The sequence below is a fragment of the Pongo pygmaeus genome, chromosome 19 (assembly GCF_028885625.2).
Source record: "Pongo pygmaeus isolate AG05252 chromosome 19, NHGRI_mPonPyg2-v2.0_pri, whole genome shotgun sequence".
NCBI classification, from domain to species: domain Eukaryota; kingdom Metazoa; phylum Chordata; class Mammalia; order Primates; family Hominidae; genus Pongo; species Pongo pygmaeus.
In genome coordinates, this window is record NC_072392.2 from 101,134,091 (window position 1) to 101,152,120 (window position 18,030).

The window sequence follows — 18,030 nt, forward strand, 5'->3', positions numbered from 1 at the left end:
TGTCAGGGAGAGCTCTGAGCTGGGGTATCTGGTGACGGCTGCCCCTGCTTGGTCTTGCGGTGTGGCTGGGGAGAGGATTACTGGGTGGAATGTAGCTGTCCACCTTTTGTGTTGACCTCTTGACCTCCCTTTTGGGAGGCTTATTAATGTCAAAAAGTGAAGGTATGAGGATTGGATGGTAATTTCTTTGTGTTGCTTTCCAGTAGCCCAGGGACCAAGCCGTGGGAACCAGGCCTCCATGTGCTGGCCCCATCGTCCTCGTGGTGCCTGTGTCTGTCCAGGCTTTGTCCTCAGATCAGCTGCTTCACCACATTGGCTGCAGACTGGGTGGCAGATGCCCCCAGGAGGAGGAGAAGCATTTCTTCCCAGGGCTTTGGACTGTGCTGTGTGCCTGGAACCTTTAGGTGCTGTGGCTTCGCAGACCTGGACGCAGCGTGGAGGCCAAGCGGTGTCTGTACAGGACCCTTCAGTGATGAGGGTGACCATGCTCCAGCCAGGTCCTAGGGAAAGCTCTCCGAGAGCGACGGCTTAAGCAATTCTTAAAAATTGCAAATGATCTGTGTTCTTGGAGAAAGAATGGGAGAGAAGCACTCACTAACAATAATGTTGCACCTACTGTGTGCGGGTAGAGTGATAGTGGAGTTCCAGGCGGTGTGGTCCAGTGTGAGTGGGGAGGGTGCTGGTTGGGGGGTCAGCGCTCAGGATGCAGCCTTTGGACCCAGTGCCCTCCCAAAAGTCTGCTCATCAGTGCCCCTGAGCTCAGCATTGACCCCTGGAGGAACTGCGCGCCTTCCCTGGGCTCAGACTGTAAGCCTCCTCGGGAAGCAGCACTTGGCTCCTGATGCAGCTGGCCTCAGATCCTCTTGGGAGAGCAGGATTGGTAAGGAACCTGGAGAGGAGTAGGAGGTGCTGCCTGATAGCAGAGGTGGGTGATGGGGGCAGAGAGGGTAGCAGGGGCCCAATTCAGTCCTGTCTGGTTTTCACGTGGAGGCTTTTATAGAGTTGTGCTTCTCAAGCCTTTTAAATGCCTCACAGTGGCAGTCCGACGTGCAGTCAGTGACAGCTAAGTAAATTCACACCCTCAGGATTAAATGCAAAAGCATCTTCACTGGGTGCAGCATTTACAGTTTTGGTGCTGGAAGCTCCTAACCAGTGTTCTTAGGGGCTGTCTTACCAGTGAAGGGAGCTGCCTGCTGTTGACGCTCCACAGGAGGTTTGCGGCATGGCTGCCATCTGTGTTGTGGCCTGGGACTTTCTTAGAGAGTGGGTAAAAGATGAGTCATCTCTTGTGTGATTTATCAGCTTCACTTGTGCTTCTAGGGCTCTTTGAAGCGTCTAACTTTTTAATTTCATGAAGAAACAAGTGTAGTGCAGAGAACAGAAAGCTGCTGTGTGACCTGCGGGTGCCCAGCCTGTGGGGCTTCCTCATCGCCGCCATCCAGGCAGATCGAGTGCCGGCTCTCTGTGCTCTCCAGGACGTGGCCTTTCACAGCAGGGACGTTCTGTGCTCTTATTTTAACAACTGTTAAGAATCTGAGCTTGGTGACAGTTGGGTGACCCGGGCTCTATGTCTTCGTGTTGGATAGGGTGTGTCATACACCTGGCCTGGCCTGCGTGCCTCACGTGTGGTGGGGATTTGTGACTGTCCCCAGCATCTTGACAGAGGGTCCTTGACTCTTAGACCCCGCACAGCGGGTGGTGGCAGGTGGGGTCTTGGTTCACAGGCACAGATGGGGAGAGTTGCTGGGCCAGTGTGGCCGGGTGACTTTCCTGTGGAAAGAGTGGGCTTGGGGCTTGGTGCGTGATCCCACCGAGGCTGGGGTTGTGCTTGGGGCACTGGGAGAGAGCAGAGCAGGTGATGCATATCCGGTTGCTCACCCCTAGCAGCACAGGGAGGTGCTGGGATCACCACTCCCCTGGGCACCATGGTGACAGCGGGGGTCTGCTCACTCCCCTGGGCACCATGGGGACAGCGGGGGTCTGCCCACTCCCCTGGGCACCATGGGGACAGCGGGGGCCTGCTCGTATTGGCGGGTGGGGCTCCTTGCCCCCCCAAGGGCAGGCCGAGCACCAAGTCTGTGCTTGTCCCGCTGTGCAGCGTCGCAGGTGCAGCAGACATGAGGCCAGCTGCTGCTCCCTGCAGGCAGCTGAGGGCCTCTGGGAAGGCTTCTCTACGACGTCCTGTGGGAACTGGAAACCCAGATGTCAGTGGAACCAGGTGTTCTGTCCATCACTGCCTCTTGCCTCCTAGCAAATTCAACACTGGCGTTTTTTTTTTCTGAGCAAGTTGAACTGCATTTTTGGGACAGGAGCCATGGCTGTGTGTGCTGGTGCTGAAGGGAAGGTCTGCAGGGATGGCCACACGGATGGCTGTGTGTGCTGGTGCTGAAGGGAAGGTCTGCAGGGACGGCCACACGGATGGTTGTGTGTGCTGGTGCTGAAGGGAAGGTCTGCAGGGACGGCCAGACGACTCTTGGGAGCTGTTTCCTGCGCTCGGGCTCTGCACCCGCAGGCTCCAGGCCGAGGGTCCTTCCACATCAACCCCATTGTGGGAGGGTGGCTCAGTGCTCTGGAGGGGCCCGAGCAGTCAGGGAGACACCCTCTGCCGACAGCCACCCTCTCTGGGCTATGTGGGAGGTGCCCACGTTTCCACACCTTCCTCACAGAGGGTGTGGCGGGATCTCTGTGCCTCGGGGGTACTCGGCTGCACTGTGCACAGCCCTCACCACCCAGTGCCGAAATGGGAAGGCCTGACAGGGCGATGCGGTCTGCACCAGCTACATCTGCAGGAGTCCAGCACGATGCAGTTTATGCCTGGCAGTGATGTTTGTTTTTAAAATTAGTAAAACCTCATTAGTTATCAGAAGGCATAACTATATGATGATTTTTTGTGGAGGGATTATTTCTGCCTTTTGTGCAGAGAATGCCTGGATCTCTTCTGCCCCTTGGGGTCACATATTGCAGTGGGGACTGTGGTGCTCTGAGGGTTAAGTTGTTTCTGTCACCTGGAGGCTGCTTTTTCCTCAGGCAATTGGCGTTCAACAAATGACAGGCTGTCTAGAGAGAAGGGTTTTTCAACTACATGGCTGGACCTGGGTTGCCAAAAGGAAGCCTCCTGGGGTGTGTTCTATACGCGACATGCATTTGCTGTGTGTAATTGGAACCATGAGAAAGGTTTTTGTTCAGAGCTATTGGATAGTTTCCTTATTTTAAACCTGTTGAATCTGGAAAGAGTTGTTTTTGAAATTTTTTTCTGATAATAACGTTATATAAAAGTTTATGGCAGAGGAGTTTCTGTTCCACGTGCCCCTCCCCGAGCTTTGTGGTCGCCCAGAAGCCTGGCTATCGAGGCTGGCCTGCCCCTTGTGTTCAGGGTCCCGAGATGTCAGAGCTGGCAGCCCAAGACCTCCCCTTTATCCTGAGCAGGAGAAGCAGTCCTCACTCCGTTTTTCACCCCAGGGTATAGCAGCACCTACCACCCTGGGATGAATCAGAGCCAAGAGGCTTGGTTTTTCTGTTCTTGTTAAGGAAATTGATCATCTCACACCCTCTCAAGCTGTTTTACTTTGTGCAGATCAGATTCCTTTCCAGGGACCTGCGAGGAGAAACATCCTCAGCTTCTAGGACTCCCTGGGATGCCTTGGCAGCTGCCGCTTCACCTGTGCTGGCGTGTGGGGCCCTGACGTCTCTTGCGGTTGTCATGGAGCAGGATTGGAGGTTTCTGAGCAGCAGGAGGGCAGGAGAAAGGCCCCAGGACTTTGCGCTGTGGCCTGGCCTGGAAGGAGGCCGGCTGGGCCCTTCTGGATGCCTGTAGCAGCACTGCCACTTGGGCAGAGGCCCCAGAGGCTGAGGCAGGCTTTGTTCTCTGCTGCTGGGACTCAGCCCTGCGGGAGCACAGGGAGGACAGCGGGAAGCCCAGCCTCTGCGTGGCTCTGTCCACAGCTGGGGACGGCAGTCCAGTGTGCACGGGCCACCCACAGCCCTCTCGGGAACTGGCCTCTTCTCTTTAAGGCAGAGGAGTGGGCCAGGTGGGTCTCTGGCTGGACCTCTTAGGCCATCAGTTTTCCCAGCAGGAAGTGCTGATCAGACTGAAGGAAGGCCTGCGTGTGTGTTTTGGCCCAGATGCCTGTTAGTGGACGTCGTGTCTGCACAGCTGTCTCTGGGTGGCTGATTCATCCCAGCAGCTGACTACGATGGTGCTAAAGAGAACCATTTTACACGGGCTTGGGGACAGAAACCTGGGCTCCCCTACCGAGGTCAGGTCCTGGGGGTGTGGTGGGATCAGCTCCCCCAGCACCTCAGTGGCCTGGGGTGGGGGGTGGGGGTCTGTGTCCTCCCTTGGGGGCTTCTCACAGGGCTGCCAAGCAGTGTCCAGGTGCATGGGTTGGGCGTGGGGGAGGCCTGAGGCCAATGTCCATGCTGGCCACTGCCACTCGCGGTTGTCTGTTGGGAGTCGGTCTGTCCAGTGGATGAATAAATTGGGACTCCAGATGCCCGAGGCTATGGAGTTGCTGGGTGGTCGTGCCTGGGGCTGCCTGGAGTGGCGTCGCAGTGACTGTCCCTGGGGATCTGGCCTGGCAGGGATGCCACATTTGTGCGACGCTTTCCTCCTGAAGGTGCCACAGCCTGTTAGTTTTGATGTGTGTTGGCCATGAACAGGCTGCCCTGTTAGCACAGAAAGTGAACGTGAGCAGTACGAGAAGGCTGAGTGGACTTTCCGGGGCAAACAACTGAGGGCCTTTTGGGCGTCACAGGTTTGGTTTAGTTCAGATGGAGATGATCATCTTGAACCCGCTTATTGGAGTCAGTGGCTTTTTCTCTCTCACAGCCGCCCTCTTGTTTGGTTTCGCATCTCACGGCGTCACAGGTTTGGTTTAGTTCGGATGGAGATGATCATCTTGAACCCGCTTATTGGAGTCAGTGGCTTTTTCTCCCTCACAGCCGCCCTCTTGTTTGGTTTCGCATCTCACACACATTCCATGATCCTCACTGTTTGACTTTTTAGAAGGAAAATGTTTGACATTTACAAGAAGTGAGAGATACTCTTGCAAATCATCCAGCAGTTTCTGGTTTGCAGATTGATGGCGGCCCTGGCCGTTACCCTCAGTGCCTCCTGCCGGTGATGGTGCTGCCGGCTCTGACCTGCGTGAGGAGGGCCTTGGAGAGCACAGGCCCCCCCGGGTGGAGGAGGCTCTGGGAGGTGCTTTGCGGGAGGGAACGCGGAGCTGCTGTGTGTGGCCATGCAGGGCCTTCCAGAGTGAGTTGTGGGGTCCTGGGGGTGAGAGCTGGTGGTGGTCTGACCACGGTGGGAGGTGGTCCGGTCCTGTAGAGGCGTGACTGCCGCAGTTGAGGTGGGCTCTGGGAATGGCGCGGCGTCTGGATGTGGAGGAGTGAGGAGGAGCCAGTCCTGAGCTGCACCCAAGGGGAGGGCTGGCCATGGCGGGGGCACCACACCGGAGGACAGCTCTGCTCTGGGCACTGGGCTTGAAGAAGCTGCAGCGCAGCCAGGTGGGGTATCCTGAGGAAATGAGGCTTGGAGAGGGGTGGGCCCCTGCCTGGAGCCCTGGCAGGCTGGGGAGACCTTGGTGTCTGGCAGGGACCCCGGAATGTCCTGCCGCTCCCCCGGGCCTCTGTGTGCAGCGCCCTGCGTCGTGTCTGGGCTGAGAGGAGGCAGTTTCCCTAGCTTCTCAGTCTGGCGAATTTCACATCCTTGATACCACGATGTCTTTGAACTTTCTATTTTGAGGAAAGTTCATTTTTATATAGTTTAGTAAGTGTATAAACGTAATAATCTTATTAAAAGTAATCATATGTATATAAAATACACTGTGCAGAAACATCCATTTTTATTGCTGTTTATAGAGAATAAAAGATCCTTAGATGCAAAAAGTCAGAGGGGAAATTTGCATATAATATTCGTAGCCCTACAGTTGTTGCTTATGGTGTTTTGCCTAAGACCATTTCTAGGTGCATTTTTCTTGCAGATAATGTATCTGATGACAGTTGCGTGTGCAGATAACCGGCCTCTCATGTATCCATGCCAGGAGCGCCTTTTCTCAGACTGTGTGTGGTGTCAGTGAACTCGATTGGTGGGTGTGAAGTGGACAGATGGCGTGTGCGTGGAGCGGGTTGTGTGCAGGGCCCTGAACGAGGCCCTGGCGTGTGGGTGCTTCAGCGTGAGGGCCACCTGGGGAGGAGTGCTTGTCCGGGGAGGCGGAGCTGGGTTGGAGGCTTGGGTGCTCCTCCTGGCTCCGTGGGTCTCCACTGCTGGCTTCATAGCTGTGTTCCGTTTTCTTTGTTCAGCAGTTGATCTCAAGTGTTTATTCCAAGGCACTTAAAATACATGAACCTAATAAATCGAACAAATACAATAAAACTTTAGCTCCTTGGAACATCCCAATATACTTACACCACATCCTAAAATCCTCTCATGTCTTTGTAAAAAATCGTGTAGCCTGGGTAACATGGTGGGATGCCATCTCTACAAAAAATTTAAAAAGTAGCTGGGTGTAATGGTGGCATGCCTGTAGTCTCAGCTACTCAGGAGGCTGAGGAGGGAGGATCGCTTGAGCCTGGGAGGTGGAAGGTGCAGTGAGCCAAGATTGTGGCACTGCACTCCAGCCTGGGAGACAGAGCCAGACCCTGTCTCAAAAAAATAAGAAATAAATGAAATAACACACGTGTGTGATGTCAAATTACTCATTAACTCACTTTTGAATGGAGCCGGAAGGATAATCCACACCTACCTCGGATTTCCCTGTGTAGCTGTTTTGCATAGGAACCCTGCACAGATTATTCTTGAAGTCAGCACTGTAGAAGCCGTGGCCGGCTTTGCATTTTCATCCTGGTTCACCCCAGACCTGCTCTGGGCAGAGCCAGGCATCCCCTGGGACGCTCTGCCTTTGCGTGTCCACGACAGTACAATTCCAGGCGCTGCCCGGCATCTGCGCCTCTCCTTCCCCTGAACCTCCTCTCCCTCCCCTGAACCGGCGGCTCCTTTTCCTCCCTGCCTGGCGGGAGCTGCGTTTCCTTGAGTCTCCTCAGACTTGGCAGACCCCTGGGTGGCATCATGTGCTGTTCTGAAGGAGCTTTTGCTTCATGTCACTTGAAAAAAACCCTTTCACTGGATCTGAGTGGTGAGCGTGCGTCTTCCTTTCACTGGATCTGAGTGGTGAGCGTGCATCTTCCTTTCACTGGATCTGAGTGGTGAGCGTGCGTCTTCCTTTCAGTGGATCTGAGTGGTGAGCGTGCGTCTTCCTTTCACTGGATCTGAGTGGTGAGCGTGCGTCTTCCTTTCACTGGATCTGAGTGGTGAGCGTGCATCTTCCTTTCACTGGATCTGAGTGGTGAGCGTGTGTCTTCCTTTCACTGGATCTGAGTGGTGAGCGTGCGTCTTCCTTTCACTGGATCTGAGTGGTGAGCGTGCGTCTTCCTTTCACTGGGTCTGAGTGGTGAGCACGCGTTTTCCTTTCGGAGGTTTGTTGTCTGACCAGGCCGTGGCTCTCACAGGAGCCCCGAGCCCCTGGGTGGGCTCCATGTGGCTTGCGTGCCTCACTCATCTGGCACCATGATTGTGCTCCGGCCCTGAGCCCCACTTCTGTGAAGCCTCATGCGTTGCCCCTGTGGTCTGCTCCTCACCGTCTTTTCTCTTGTCCTTGCCCAGTTGTCGCCGTGATCCTGAAGGCGCTGACCTACGACGAGAAGCGGGGTGCCTGCAGCGTGGGCACCAATGTCAGGGACGCCGCCTGCTACGTGTGCTGGGCCTTCGCACGTGCCTACGAGCCTCAGGAGCTGAAGCCCTTTGTGACTGCGATCTCGAGGTAGGCCCATTCGTCGAGGCGCATCGGATGCGCCGTGCCCCCTGACGGCGCTGTGTGTCGTCTGCTCTGTGAGAGGTGTGCGCAGCAGATGCTCATGAACAGGTGAAATTACTTGGCCAGAGGATCTGTGACAAAGCCACCGCTTGGAGGTTCAAGCTCCTTTTCTGTGGGTGAGCAGCCAGAGCAGAAGTGTGTGGAGGAACATTCCGGAGGTCTTGGCCACCCTGCAGGCAGTGGATTCTTGGGCGCAGGTGATCGGCACCCTGGGTGGCGTGGGAGGAAGCAAGTGGGGCACGGGAATCGCCTGTGCGTGCTCCCTGCGGTCGTGGGTCTTACTGAGAGGCGAATTCTGTCTCTATCTCCTTTCAAGTTCCTCTGGAATACAGCAGGCATGTTGGACATGGCAGTCTTCAGATGGTGTTTATTTTTGTTGAGGAGCTGGATTTTGTGTTTTTGTGGACCAGCACTTGAGAGAATATTCAGTAGCAATAGGCTTCGCTGGCATGCCTGATTTCAGCTCCTCTGAGATGTAAGTGAACACTTTAGAACCTCTGGGAGGTAGGAAGACACTTTTTCCCTCTGATGAGAGAACTGAAGCCAGCAGGTTTCATGTGGTCACCACAACCCCAGAAGCTGTGCGGCCTGTGGCGGGCGGGGCTCCTGCCTCGGTGTCCAGTGCGTGCACCCAGCTGAGCCCCTAGTGGTGTCCGGTGCCAGGGACTTTTAGGATCTGATACTTTTTGCTTAGGAAACATGCAAAACAGATGTGCCCCCAGCATAGGAAACGATACGATTCAATTCAACCGTGTACGCTGGTTTTGTACACTGCTTTTGGACTGAAATGAGTTCTTTTGTGCTGAAGAAGGCAGCTGCTTCCTTTCTTGTTGTGCATGAAGGAGCTGGAGGCGGGACACCGAGGAAGGCGACTCAGCGTCACTGTCCGTCATGGGCGTGTGAGCCCACGGCTGAATCATCACGAGGTTTCACACCCGCACTTCACCTGACAACTTTTACTAGGAAAATGAAGTAGGGAAACTGACTTCAGAATTATGCCTGAGTCCTAGAAGCTCCTCCTCCAGCTGTTGAGGAGCCGAGCGTCCCCCGCTCACTACAAGACGCCTGAAGGGGTCATGGGATGCAGCGTCCGAAGCTCCCACCTGCTCCTTTTGGTCTGGGCGGGGCGGGGCGCCGATGGCAGATGCCCCTGGTGGCAGGCTCAGGCTACTGTGCTGGGTCCCCTCTGCCCCGCACGCCCCGCGAGCACTAGCAGGGCCTCCCCGGCATGTGGCGGGGCCAGCGTTGGCCTGGGGCCTGCTTGGCTTTGATCTCTTGGGGCTTCGGTTTTTGGACGTCCTGGGTGCACCTCCACTGTGGCTCCCGGGTTCCCTCACGCACCCAGGTGTAAGCGCCACTGGCTCTGTCTGACAAGCAGCTCGTTGTGAGGCACACGCTGGTGTAGGCTCCAAAGGGTCTTGGTGACAGGCACTTTCTCTTGTTCTGCCCACTGCTGTTCCATCTTACCAAATACTCAGCAGCGTCCGGAGAGGGACCTCAACCCTGTTACTTCCCTGGGCGTGCAGCACGTGGCCGGTGTCTCGTAGTCTAGATTCTTGCATCAGAGTGAAGCCTGAGAGGAGCCGAGGGGTCCTCCTCCTATCCAGGGAGACCGTGTGTTTCCCGAGGCAGCTGTGAACACGCACGTCCCTCCTGTCCTGCTTCTCTTCGGAGGAGAACAGCGCGGCTGGAGGGTGCTGGTGCTGGCCAGTGTGTTATGGAGAGTGTGGCTTATCTGAGGCCAGGGAGGTCTGGGGTGACTGGGAGCAGGTGTGGCCTCTGTCCGCTGCTCTCCCCAGTGGCTACTCTGGCAGCGCTGCTGGGCAGGGGCTTGGCTGCTGGTGGTCTTCAGGGAGCAGTGCCTTGCAGAGTGGAACAGAGAAGACAGAGAGGTCCAGCTTTAGGCCCCTGCCGAGCTCCTGAGGCCCTGCCGCGTGCCGGTGCCGGCCTGCAGCCCTGCTATCTGTGTGCGGGAGCTCTTGTGTGTGATCAGCCTCAGGAAAGGCTCTTCCTGTTACTTCCTTGTCCTGCTCCTGCACTTTTAGGAAGTTGATCCTGCAGCTAGGAAGTGAAAGCAAAAAAATGTATCTTTCTTATCGTTTATATGAATAGTCACAGAACGAGAAAACTTCCTTACGTTGATATCTCATTGAGTTTCCTTAGCAACCCTGCAAGGTGGGCAGGGGCCACCGTCATTCCGGTTTCATTCAGGACAGCACTGAAGACACTTGTCCGGCACCTTGTGCTGATGGCTTCTGAGCCAGGCCCATCACCTCGTGGCCGACGGCTTCTGAGCCAGGCCCGGCACCTCGTGGCGACGGCTTCTGAGCCAGGCCCGTCTGGGCAGCAGCTCCCGGGCCCTGGCCCGGGGCTCAGCGCTGCCTCATGGCTGAGAAGCTCCTTACCACCTGCTGTGAGGCTGTGGAAAGACCCTTAATTCAGATGTGTGACGGCTGCAGCTGAATCTGGCTCCTCAGATTGTGGTTCCCATTTCAAAGTGAAAATCCTCACGGATTTCCTTTTCAGACTCATATTTTGTCTAAGAGCTGTCAACATCACTGGAACCTGGGCCTGCCCTTCGTCCTGGGGGGGACTCCCTGGTCCAATGTCACAGGAGGAGTCGGGCCAGGGTTGAGGGCTGGCACAGGACATGGGGGTGAGACGAAACCTCCACTCACCTGGGAGGGTGTCTAGGTGGGCACGGAACCCAGGGCCGTGTGTGGGCCATCACTCATTGGTTCTCTGTTTTGGGGGAAAGCTGATCCCACTGGACGGTGACTGTAATGAGAGTCTCCAGATCAGGTGCCCACCTCGGAGAGATGCAGGTGCAACTGTCCGAACAAATCAAGTCCCCCCTACTGGACAGGGCTGGCGGCTCAGCTGGGGCCAGAGAGAAAAGTCACAAGCAAGAAAGTTCTTACCTAAGGTCCTGGACAGGCAGATACATAACTTCTGCCTTTGGCAATGTTAGATGTCATCGTTCCAGAGTGAAATATCTATAAAAACCTGCCGACGCGCGGGGAGCCTGGCCGTGGTCTGGGTGTGGAGGGCTAGGGGCTGGCCGGTCGGTAGGTCCTGGTGCAGGCGGGCCCCGTGCTTCATGGAGGTTGGCACCGCTTGGTGGCCTGCTCGCTTATTCTTAGGCCTGATTCACAGAGGCTGGGGCCGCTCGCTCAGTGATCTGTTCGCTCGTTCTCAGGCATGAACCTTCAGGGCTGGACTCCTGTTCTCTTGCGCAGTTTCCACAGGGGACCCTCTTGCTCCAGGGTCATCTTTCTCACTTTGGAGCCCCTTCAGAGGGGCTCCTGCACAGGCTCCTGTTGGCCCCGTGAGGGTCCTGACTGGGGCTCCTCTTTTGGAGCAGCTGCCACATGTGGACCGGCACGGGCATGGTCGTGGTCTGCCCAGCTGGGTGTGGGGTTGAGCCCATCATGCTGTGGGGGTCCCCCTGGGGGTTGTGTGGGGGGTCCCATGGTGGGAGGTGGGGTCGGGGTGAGTGTGACTTCTGTCTGGGGCATGTTGGGCGGGCGTGCAAGGGGGCCCTGGGACTCCTGAGTTTCTCGGTTAGGCCTGAAGGACTGTAGGATGCACTGTGGGCTGCAGGCTTGAAGAAGGATGTGAGTTTCTGGAGTAGCCTGGACTACACAGCCAGGGCCTCCCCCGGCATGTGGTGGGGCCAGCGTTGGCCTGGGTCCCACCTGGCTTTGATCTCGTGGGGCTTTGGTTTTTGGACGTCCTGGGTGCGTCTCCACCATGGCTGCCGGGTTCTCTTGCGCGTACTGCGCACACCGAACCAGCAGCTGCTGGGGCCTCAGGGCTCACAGCTCACAGGCTTCTGACGCCTCAGCCTGGAGCTGGCGTTGTGCCCCTCGCCCCTTTACCTGTGCCATCCTGGCCGCAGACCTAAGGGTGCCCTTGGAGCCGTGCCTGCCGGCCTGGGTGTCAGGCTTGTCCAACGGGTTCTTAGAGAACCTGGGCCCCATCCCTCCTTGGCCCATGCAGACTCCAGGCATCCGGCCGGGCGGGCTGTGAGTCAGGCTGCGCCAGGTGAGCGTGTGGGATGCTGCTGGTGCGAGCCTCCCTGCCCAGGAGCCCTGCGCACCCGGGTATCGGTTGGGGTGTGCCCTTCCAGATCTGCCTCCCTTGGTTTGTCATAGGTGACCACATTTTAATTACCAGCTTTTATGCCCGTCAATTTGGGAACGTGATACAATCTTGATTTCTCTAACTTTCACAAGCTCTTCGGTGGGTCCTGTAACAGTGGGTGCTTGGGATCAGAGCATCAGAGTGGAATTTTCGCAGGGAAATGGAAATGCCTGATCGAGCTGGGTGGTGGCAGCAGCTGCTCCTCACTCTTCAGGTGCCTGGCTCTTCTGGGAGTCAATTCGGGCGTTTAGTGGCTCACTTTTTCTAATTGTTTCCTAGCTTTTTGCTAAAGAAACTTGGATTAACTGTTCTTTTGCCTCACGGTGTGAATTTATACTGTCCCTGTTTTATAAATACCAAAAGGAGCTTCGTAGGTGTGTTGAAGGTGGCATTGGTTTTGAAAACCCGACTTCCTCAGTGTTGCACACAGGTAGCTTAAGAGGTGGGATAATTGTTGGAGTAGCGAATGGATTTCCCTGAGAAGCCGAGTGCGATTTAGGGGCAGTGACAGTGCGAAGTTAAAGTGGGACAGAGTGGTTGTGTGTTATCTACAAAATCCCTCCTAACCAGTAATCACAATCTAATTTGCAAGAAGGAAAAGAAAGCCGAGCCCTACGCTGCTGCCATTGTGCGTCCAGTGATTTCCTCACCTGAAACTCTTTTGTAAGCAGCTCGTGTTGACATCAGCTCTGCCCAGGCAGCCACGGGGCCCTCCCCTGCCGGGGGGCAGCCTCTGACTCTCGGCCTCCACCTGGAGCAAACCTGCTGAGCGGCGCGGTCCAGGGAGGATCCGCCGAGGCCTGCAGATCCAAGATCTCTTCCTCCGGGGCAGGATTGTCCTGGAAAATCAGGAAATGGCAGGCATTGCTCAGAGCTACGTCTTGTTCTCTCTCACTGGTGTTTCTCAGTGGCACAGCTTCCAGGGGAAGACGATTCGTGTTTTTCAAGAAAAGTTAAGTGGCCATTACCGAGCAGAGTCCTGACCCCGCGAAACCCGGCAAATCCTGCCTCCACGTCAGCTCAGATGTGACTCGAAAGCACTTAAAAAATTCTCGTGTTTTACCACTGTGTTGATTAGTGTGAGCTTTGGTTCTTGGGGGTTAGGAAAATTCAGCCATAGACAGGTCCGCTATGATTTGCAACTTTCAAAAAACAGGATGGCTAAATAACAAGTTACCAGTCTGATATCTTTTAAATGTTTGACTTTCAAATGACACAGAATTATTGTTTCTTAAGGTAAAAACAGTGTATTTGGCTTTTTATTGCTATAAAATATTATATAAATAAGAAAACTTGAGCTGGGGTGAGGTCTGCACTTTGCTGTACCTGCCGAAAATGAGGTGCCTGGAGCTTGGGGCAAGTCGCGGCGTGCACTTCCCCTCGACTGGGACAGGAAAGAGAGTCCCTTTCTGTTTGACACAGACCATTTCTCTGTGTTGGGAAATCCTGGTGAAGTATCACATGAACTCCAGCGCAAGCAAACGGGCGAGGACACCTAGGGCACGTTTCAGCGCAGACAGGCCGGCCCTTCTCGCGGTCTTACAGTGTCTCTCTCCAGGTTCCCGGGGACGGTAGATGAACGTGGTGAATCACTCAGGGTGTTCCTGTGAAGGGAAACTGAGAGGCCACGTGGGACGTTGGGTGCCCTGTTGGAGCAGTCCTTAGGAAGGAGCTTTTATATTTATATTTAACCAGCATCATTAAACCTGTTTGTATTTATTTCTCGATGAGCCAGTTTTGTTCTGAGAATGAGAAAATAGAGCCGTTTTAATAAATGTCCAAATCAGGACAGTGTTAAATTTGTTGTAGGTCCATATAGAGTTGATTGGTTGAATTCGCTTGGGAGTCTGTATTTAGTTAAAAGCAGTGTTTTTCAGGCGTTGCTGTATTTTCTGTGAGGTTCAGTAAAATATACACACAGCAGCAACTATTTTGACTTCTCATGGCAGGAGCCAGCTCAGCTGAAGTGGGCCAGGCTGTGGTCATTCCTCCCAAGGCCAGCTTTGCCTGCTGCAGCCCACATGACTCCCCAGAAGCTGGCCTCTGCACCACTCTTGCTTCAGATGAGCTGCCCAGCGGTGTGGCTGTGGCTTTGCGCAGCCGTGTGGTCTGTGTCCAAATTGCTGAGTACTGCCGGGAGAGGGAGCCGGGAGCTCCTGTGTCTCCTGCTGTCAGCTGGTCTGGCTGCCTGAGCGGAGCTGTTGAAGTGGACTGAACAACAGTAACCTTAGAGGGTTAGACCTGGTTAGGGTGGTAGATGATTTTAAGTTTCTTCTCTTTTTTCCATTCTTTCTTCATTAATCAATCTTCCATACTTTAAATATAGTAATTTAAACAAATAACACATTTCAAGAATTCAGTGTAAAATGTGACCTTTCAGTATTATTGGCTGGAGCCAGAGTCAATAAAGATATAAGCCTGTGTTCCTCTAGTGGCAAATGTTAAAGGAAACCAGAAATTCTTGATTAATATTTTTCCCTAGAACACGTGACTTTACGGGTTTTAAAAAATGAAGCTCTTGTTCATATGTTAAATATGACACAAATTTCTATGCATTCTGAAAAGATTTAGAATAAACTGCCATTTGTTGTTAAAAATAGCAGTTATATAACTTTTTTTTTTTTTTTTTTCCCTTGAGACGGAGTCTTCCTCTGTCGCTCAGGCTGGAGTGCAGTGGTGTGATCTCGGCTCACTGCAGTCTCTGCCTCCCGGGTTCAAGCAATTCTTCTGCCTGCCTAGTAGCTGGGATTACAGGCGCGCGTCACCACACCCAACTAATTTTTTTGTATTTTTAGTAGAGACGGGGTTTCACTGTGTTGACCAGGCTGTTCTCGAACTCATGATCTCGTGATCCACCCACCTTGGCCTCCCAAAGGATTACAGGCATGAGCCACCGCGCCCGGCTGTAGTTCTATAACTTTTAGTTATTAAAAGATCACATTCATATGTCTTGATCAGTTTAATGATTTCTAAGCTATCATTAACAAAAGCCATTATGATGTATTGAAACAGGATTGATCTTAAAACGTTCGTGCTAACGTAACATGAGTTCCCTTTAATTTTAAACCAGTATTTTTCTCTTTTTATTTAGGCTATAGTTTGTTATAAAGAGTTTAGAGAGGAAAAGGGAGTGCTTTTCTGTTCATAGAGTTTTTCTGAAATTAAAATTTTCAGTTTCAAGTAGTGAAAGCAGTGTTAACAGAAAGTTTCCCAGATACTAATCCTGGGTCTTTTAAGATCTTTAGATAATTAGTTGCTTTCCAAAATAACTTTTAATTCTGAACTCATTTTAGACTTAAAGAAGAATTCCAAAACCAGTGGAGTTCTTCTAGACCCTCCACAGCGTTCTCCAATGTGAACATCTCACATTTGGAAGCCAGGAGGTGCAGTGTGGGATAAAGGCCACTAACAGGCTGGTCTGCCCGGGACCCCGCGTGGCATCTGGTGGTCCTGTGCCCTCAGCCTCCTCTGCTCTGTGAGCTCCTCAGTCTTTATCTTTCTTGATCTTGGGGCACTTAAAAAAATAGGTTTTATTGAGATGAATTCACTTGCCATAAAATTCACCCCTTTAGGGTCCACATTTCAGTGGTTTTTAGTGTATTCTCAGACTTGAGGAGACCTCATCCCAGACAGAAGCCATGTGCACCAGGTCCCGTCATGCGCTCCAAGCCCGGCACTGCCAGCTTGCTTTCCGCCCCTGTGGATTTGACCCTGAGACCTCCAGAGAGGACTGGCCAGGTGTTCTGTAGGACGCCCCTCTCTCTGATGTTTTCTCGTGTGTTACTGGAAAGAGTGATGTGAGGTGACCTGCCCTCCTCCATGTGCTGTTGGGCCCATAGCGCCCCACGACAGGTCCTGCGTGGTCTGAACCTTGATCCCTGGTCAAGATGGGGCCTGCCAGTTACCTCCACTTGAGGGGACTGTGTTTTCCTCTGGAACTAGCAATGTTCTTGTGGGGGTACTCAAAGGTTATGCAACATCCTGCTGTTTGTCCTTTGGTTTTCACCCCATCCGAGCTCTGTCCAAAGACCTTGTTGTGTGGTCTGGTGGTGGTTCCTGTGTCCCCACCCCGACGTTCAGTGATTGCAGCTTGTTCTTAAGGAAGGCTCGTTCCTCTCCCCGCTTTATTTCATCATTCGCTCCTGCCAGTGTGGACTCATGGGTGCTCATCCTGTTTTGGGGGTTATCATCTAACACTATTGTTATTAATTTTGTTTGAGTTATAATCTAACACTAACTATTGTTATTAATGTTGCTGAAATTGCTCCAGCTTTGGCCACTTCAGGTTGGCTTCTGTGTCCTTTCAGCAAGATCCTGTTCTTTTTTTTTTTTTTCTTTTTTTCCTGAGCGTTTTTTTCTTTCCTTCTGGCACCACAAGATGCACCTGGCTTATCTTTTTGCCCCTGCCCCAGCCCTGGCATCCACCACTTCTCAGGAGTCTCACATCCTCTTGGTGGAGAACAGTATTTGGAATCCAGGACGCCGGGCTTGGCCTCAGCTGCCTCCAGGTCCTCTCCCTCTGTAGCCGAGTGTGTGCCCCTCTTCACAGTCCGTGTTTGCACAGACACCGGCTGTAGCCCAGCTTCCTCCTGGCCTCCCTTCGTGTGCCGCTTCTGGGCCTACTGTGCGGCATGCTCTGCTGTCATGCATCTGCCGTCATGCATCTGATGTGATTTTGGAGCTGCCAGCCCACACCTGTGTGAGCAACAGACTCACCACTCAGGGTGGGACGCTCTGTGCATCCTCCTCACCCTGGGCCTAGCGTTGCCAGGGCCATCGCTCGGGTGAGCCCTTCTGGTGCTGCTGGTCTGGGATGCAGACATGTCTGCCGGTTCCCTCTGTGCTGGTCTGGGATGCAAACACGTCTGCCGGTTTCCTCTGTGCTGGGCTCCCCAGGTCTGTGATTGTTGCTTCTTCGTTCTGCATGTGGTTGTGTTCTACAACTCAAGCACCAAACAGGACAGTCCATCTCCCCCCAAAACTCCCCAGTCTGCTCCCCAACCCTGGGCCACCATTGGTCTGATTTTGGTCCTGATAGTTTACCATTTCTGGAGTATCTTATAAACGGAAATAATCAATAGGCTTTTGATTCTAGCTTCTTTGACTTGGCACAGTGCCCTTAAGACTCATCCCAGTGATCTTTCGTTTTTTTTTGGAGTGGTGTATTGTTGGACGGACCTGGCAGTCACAGGCCTACCCGTCTCCTTTGGTGTCTCCAGTCCTTTCTGGAGGCTCAGGGGGGCTCAAGGGAAGACTCTGCTTCCCTGCCTGAGTTGCCCACATTCCTTTGCTCATGGGCCCTTCATCCACCTTCACAGCCAGCCACGTCCACGTCTCGCTTCATCCTTTGCATACCCTATGCCTGTGGCCCTTTCTTCTGCCTCCTGTGTCCATCCTTCCTTCCTCCTTCCTGTATGTATTTATCTCCTTACCTGTCTACTTATCAGTCTGTCTAGATGGGGTCTCGCTGTGTTGCCCAGACTGGACTCAAATTCCTGGGCTCAAGGGATCCTTCTGCCTCTGCCTCCCACAGGCAGATGGAGCACAGGTGTAGCCACGGTCACTGGTGTGTACCACTGTGTTCGGCACCTGCTGGGCTGCAGGAATAATCCAGGGCTCTCTCCCCATCTTAGGGTCAACTGATTGCCAACCTTAATTCCCCTTTGTCATGTAAAGGAACATATTTGAAGTGGGACACTCCTATCTTTGGGAGTGGGTATTATTCTGCTGAAGACAAGGGTGTGGACAGATGTGCTGTGACCAGGGTAGTTGGGCTTATGACTTTGTTGTTGTTTATGTGGAGGAACTGAAAGACCTGGGTGTGCTGCTGGATGCCCCAAAGATCTGGCAGGAGGAGGCATCCAGGCCCTCAGGGCAGGTAGCGGGTGGGCCTCCGTGGTGTTGGGAGGTGCTGGGCCCGGAGGTATCAGCAGGAACTGCAGGGCCCCTACCGCAGGCTCCCCACACAGTGACGCCCATCCATCCTCAGCAGGTACTGCAGGGCCCCTAC

The 18,030-nt window shown here is 53.8% G+C and overlaps 1 protein-coding gene across 16 annotated transcripts in view; it reads left to right on the forward strand.

Moving 5' to 3' along the window:
* The window catches only part of TBCD (tubulin folding cofactor D), a 190,770-nt gene that overhangs the window by 111,311 nt on the left and 61,429 nt on the right, over window positions 1-18,030 (forward strand). For all 16 annotated transcript variants that reach the window (XM_054456073.2, XM_054456076.2, XM_063655868.1 and 13 more), the window contains one exon: window positions 7,664-7,820. In XM_054456073.2, the coding sequence (XP_054312048.1) occupies window positions 7,664-7,820 (157 nt within the window). The remainder of the gene's footprint in view (window positions 1-7,663; window positions 7,821-18,030) is intronic.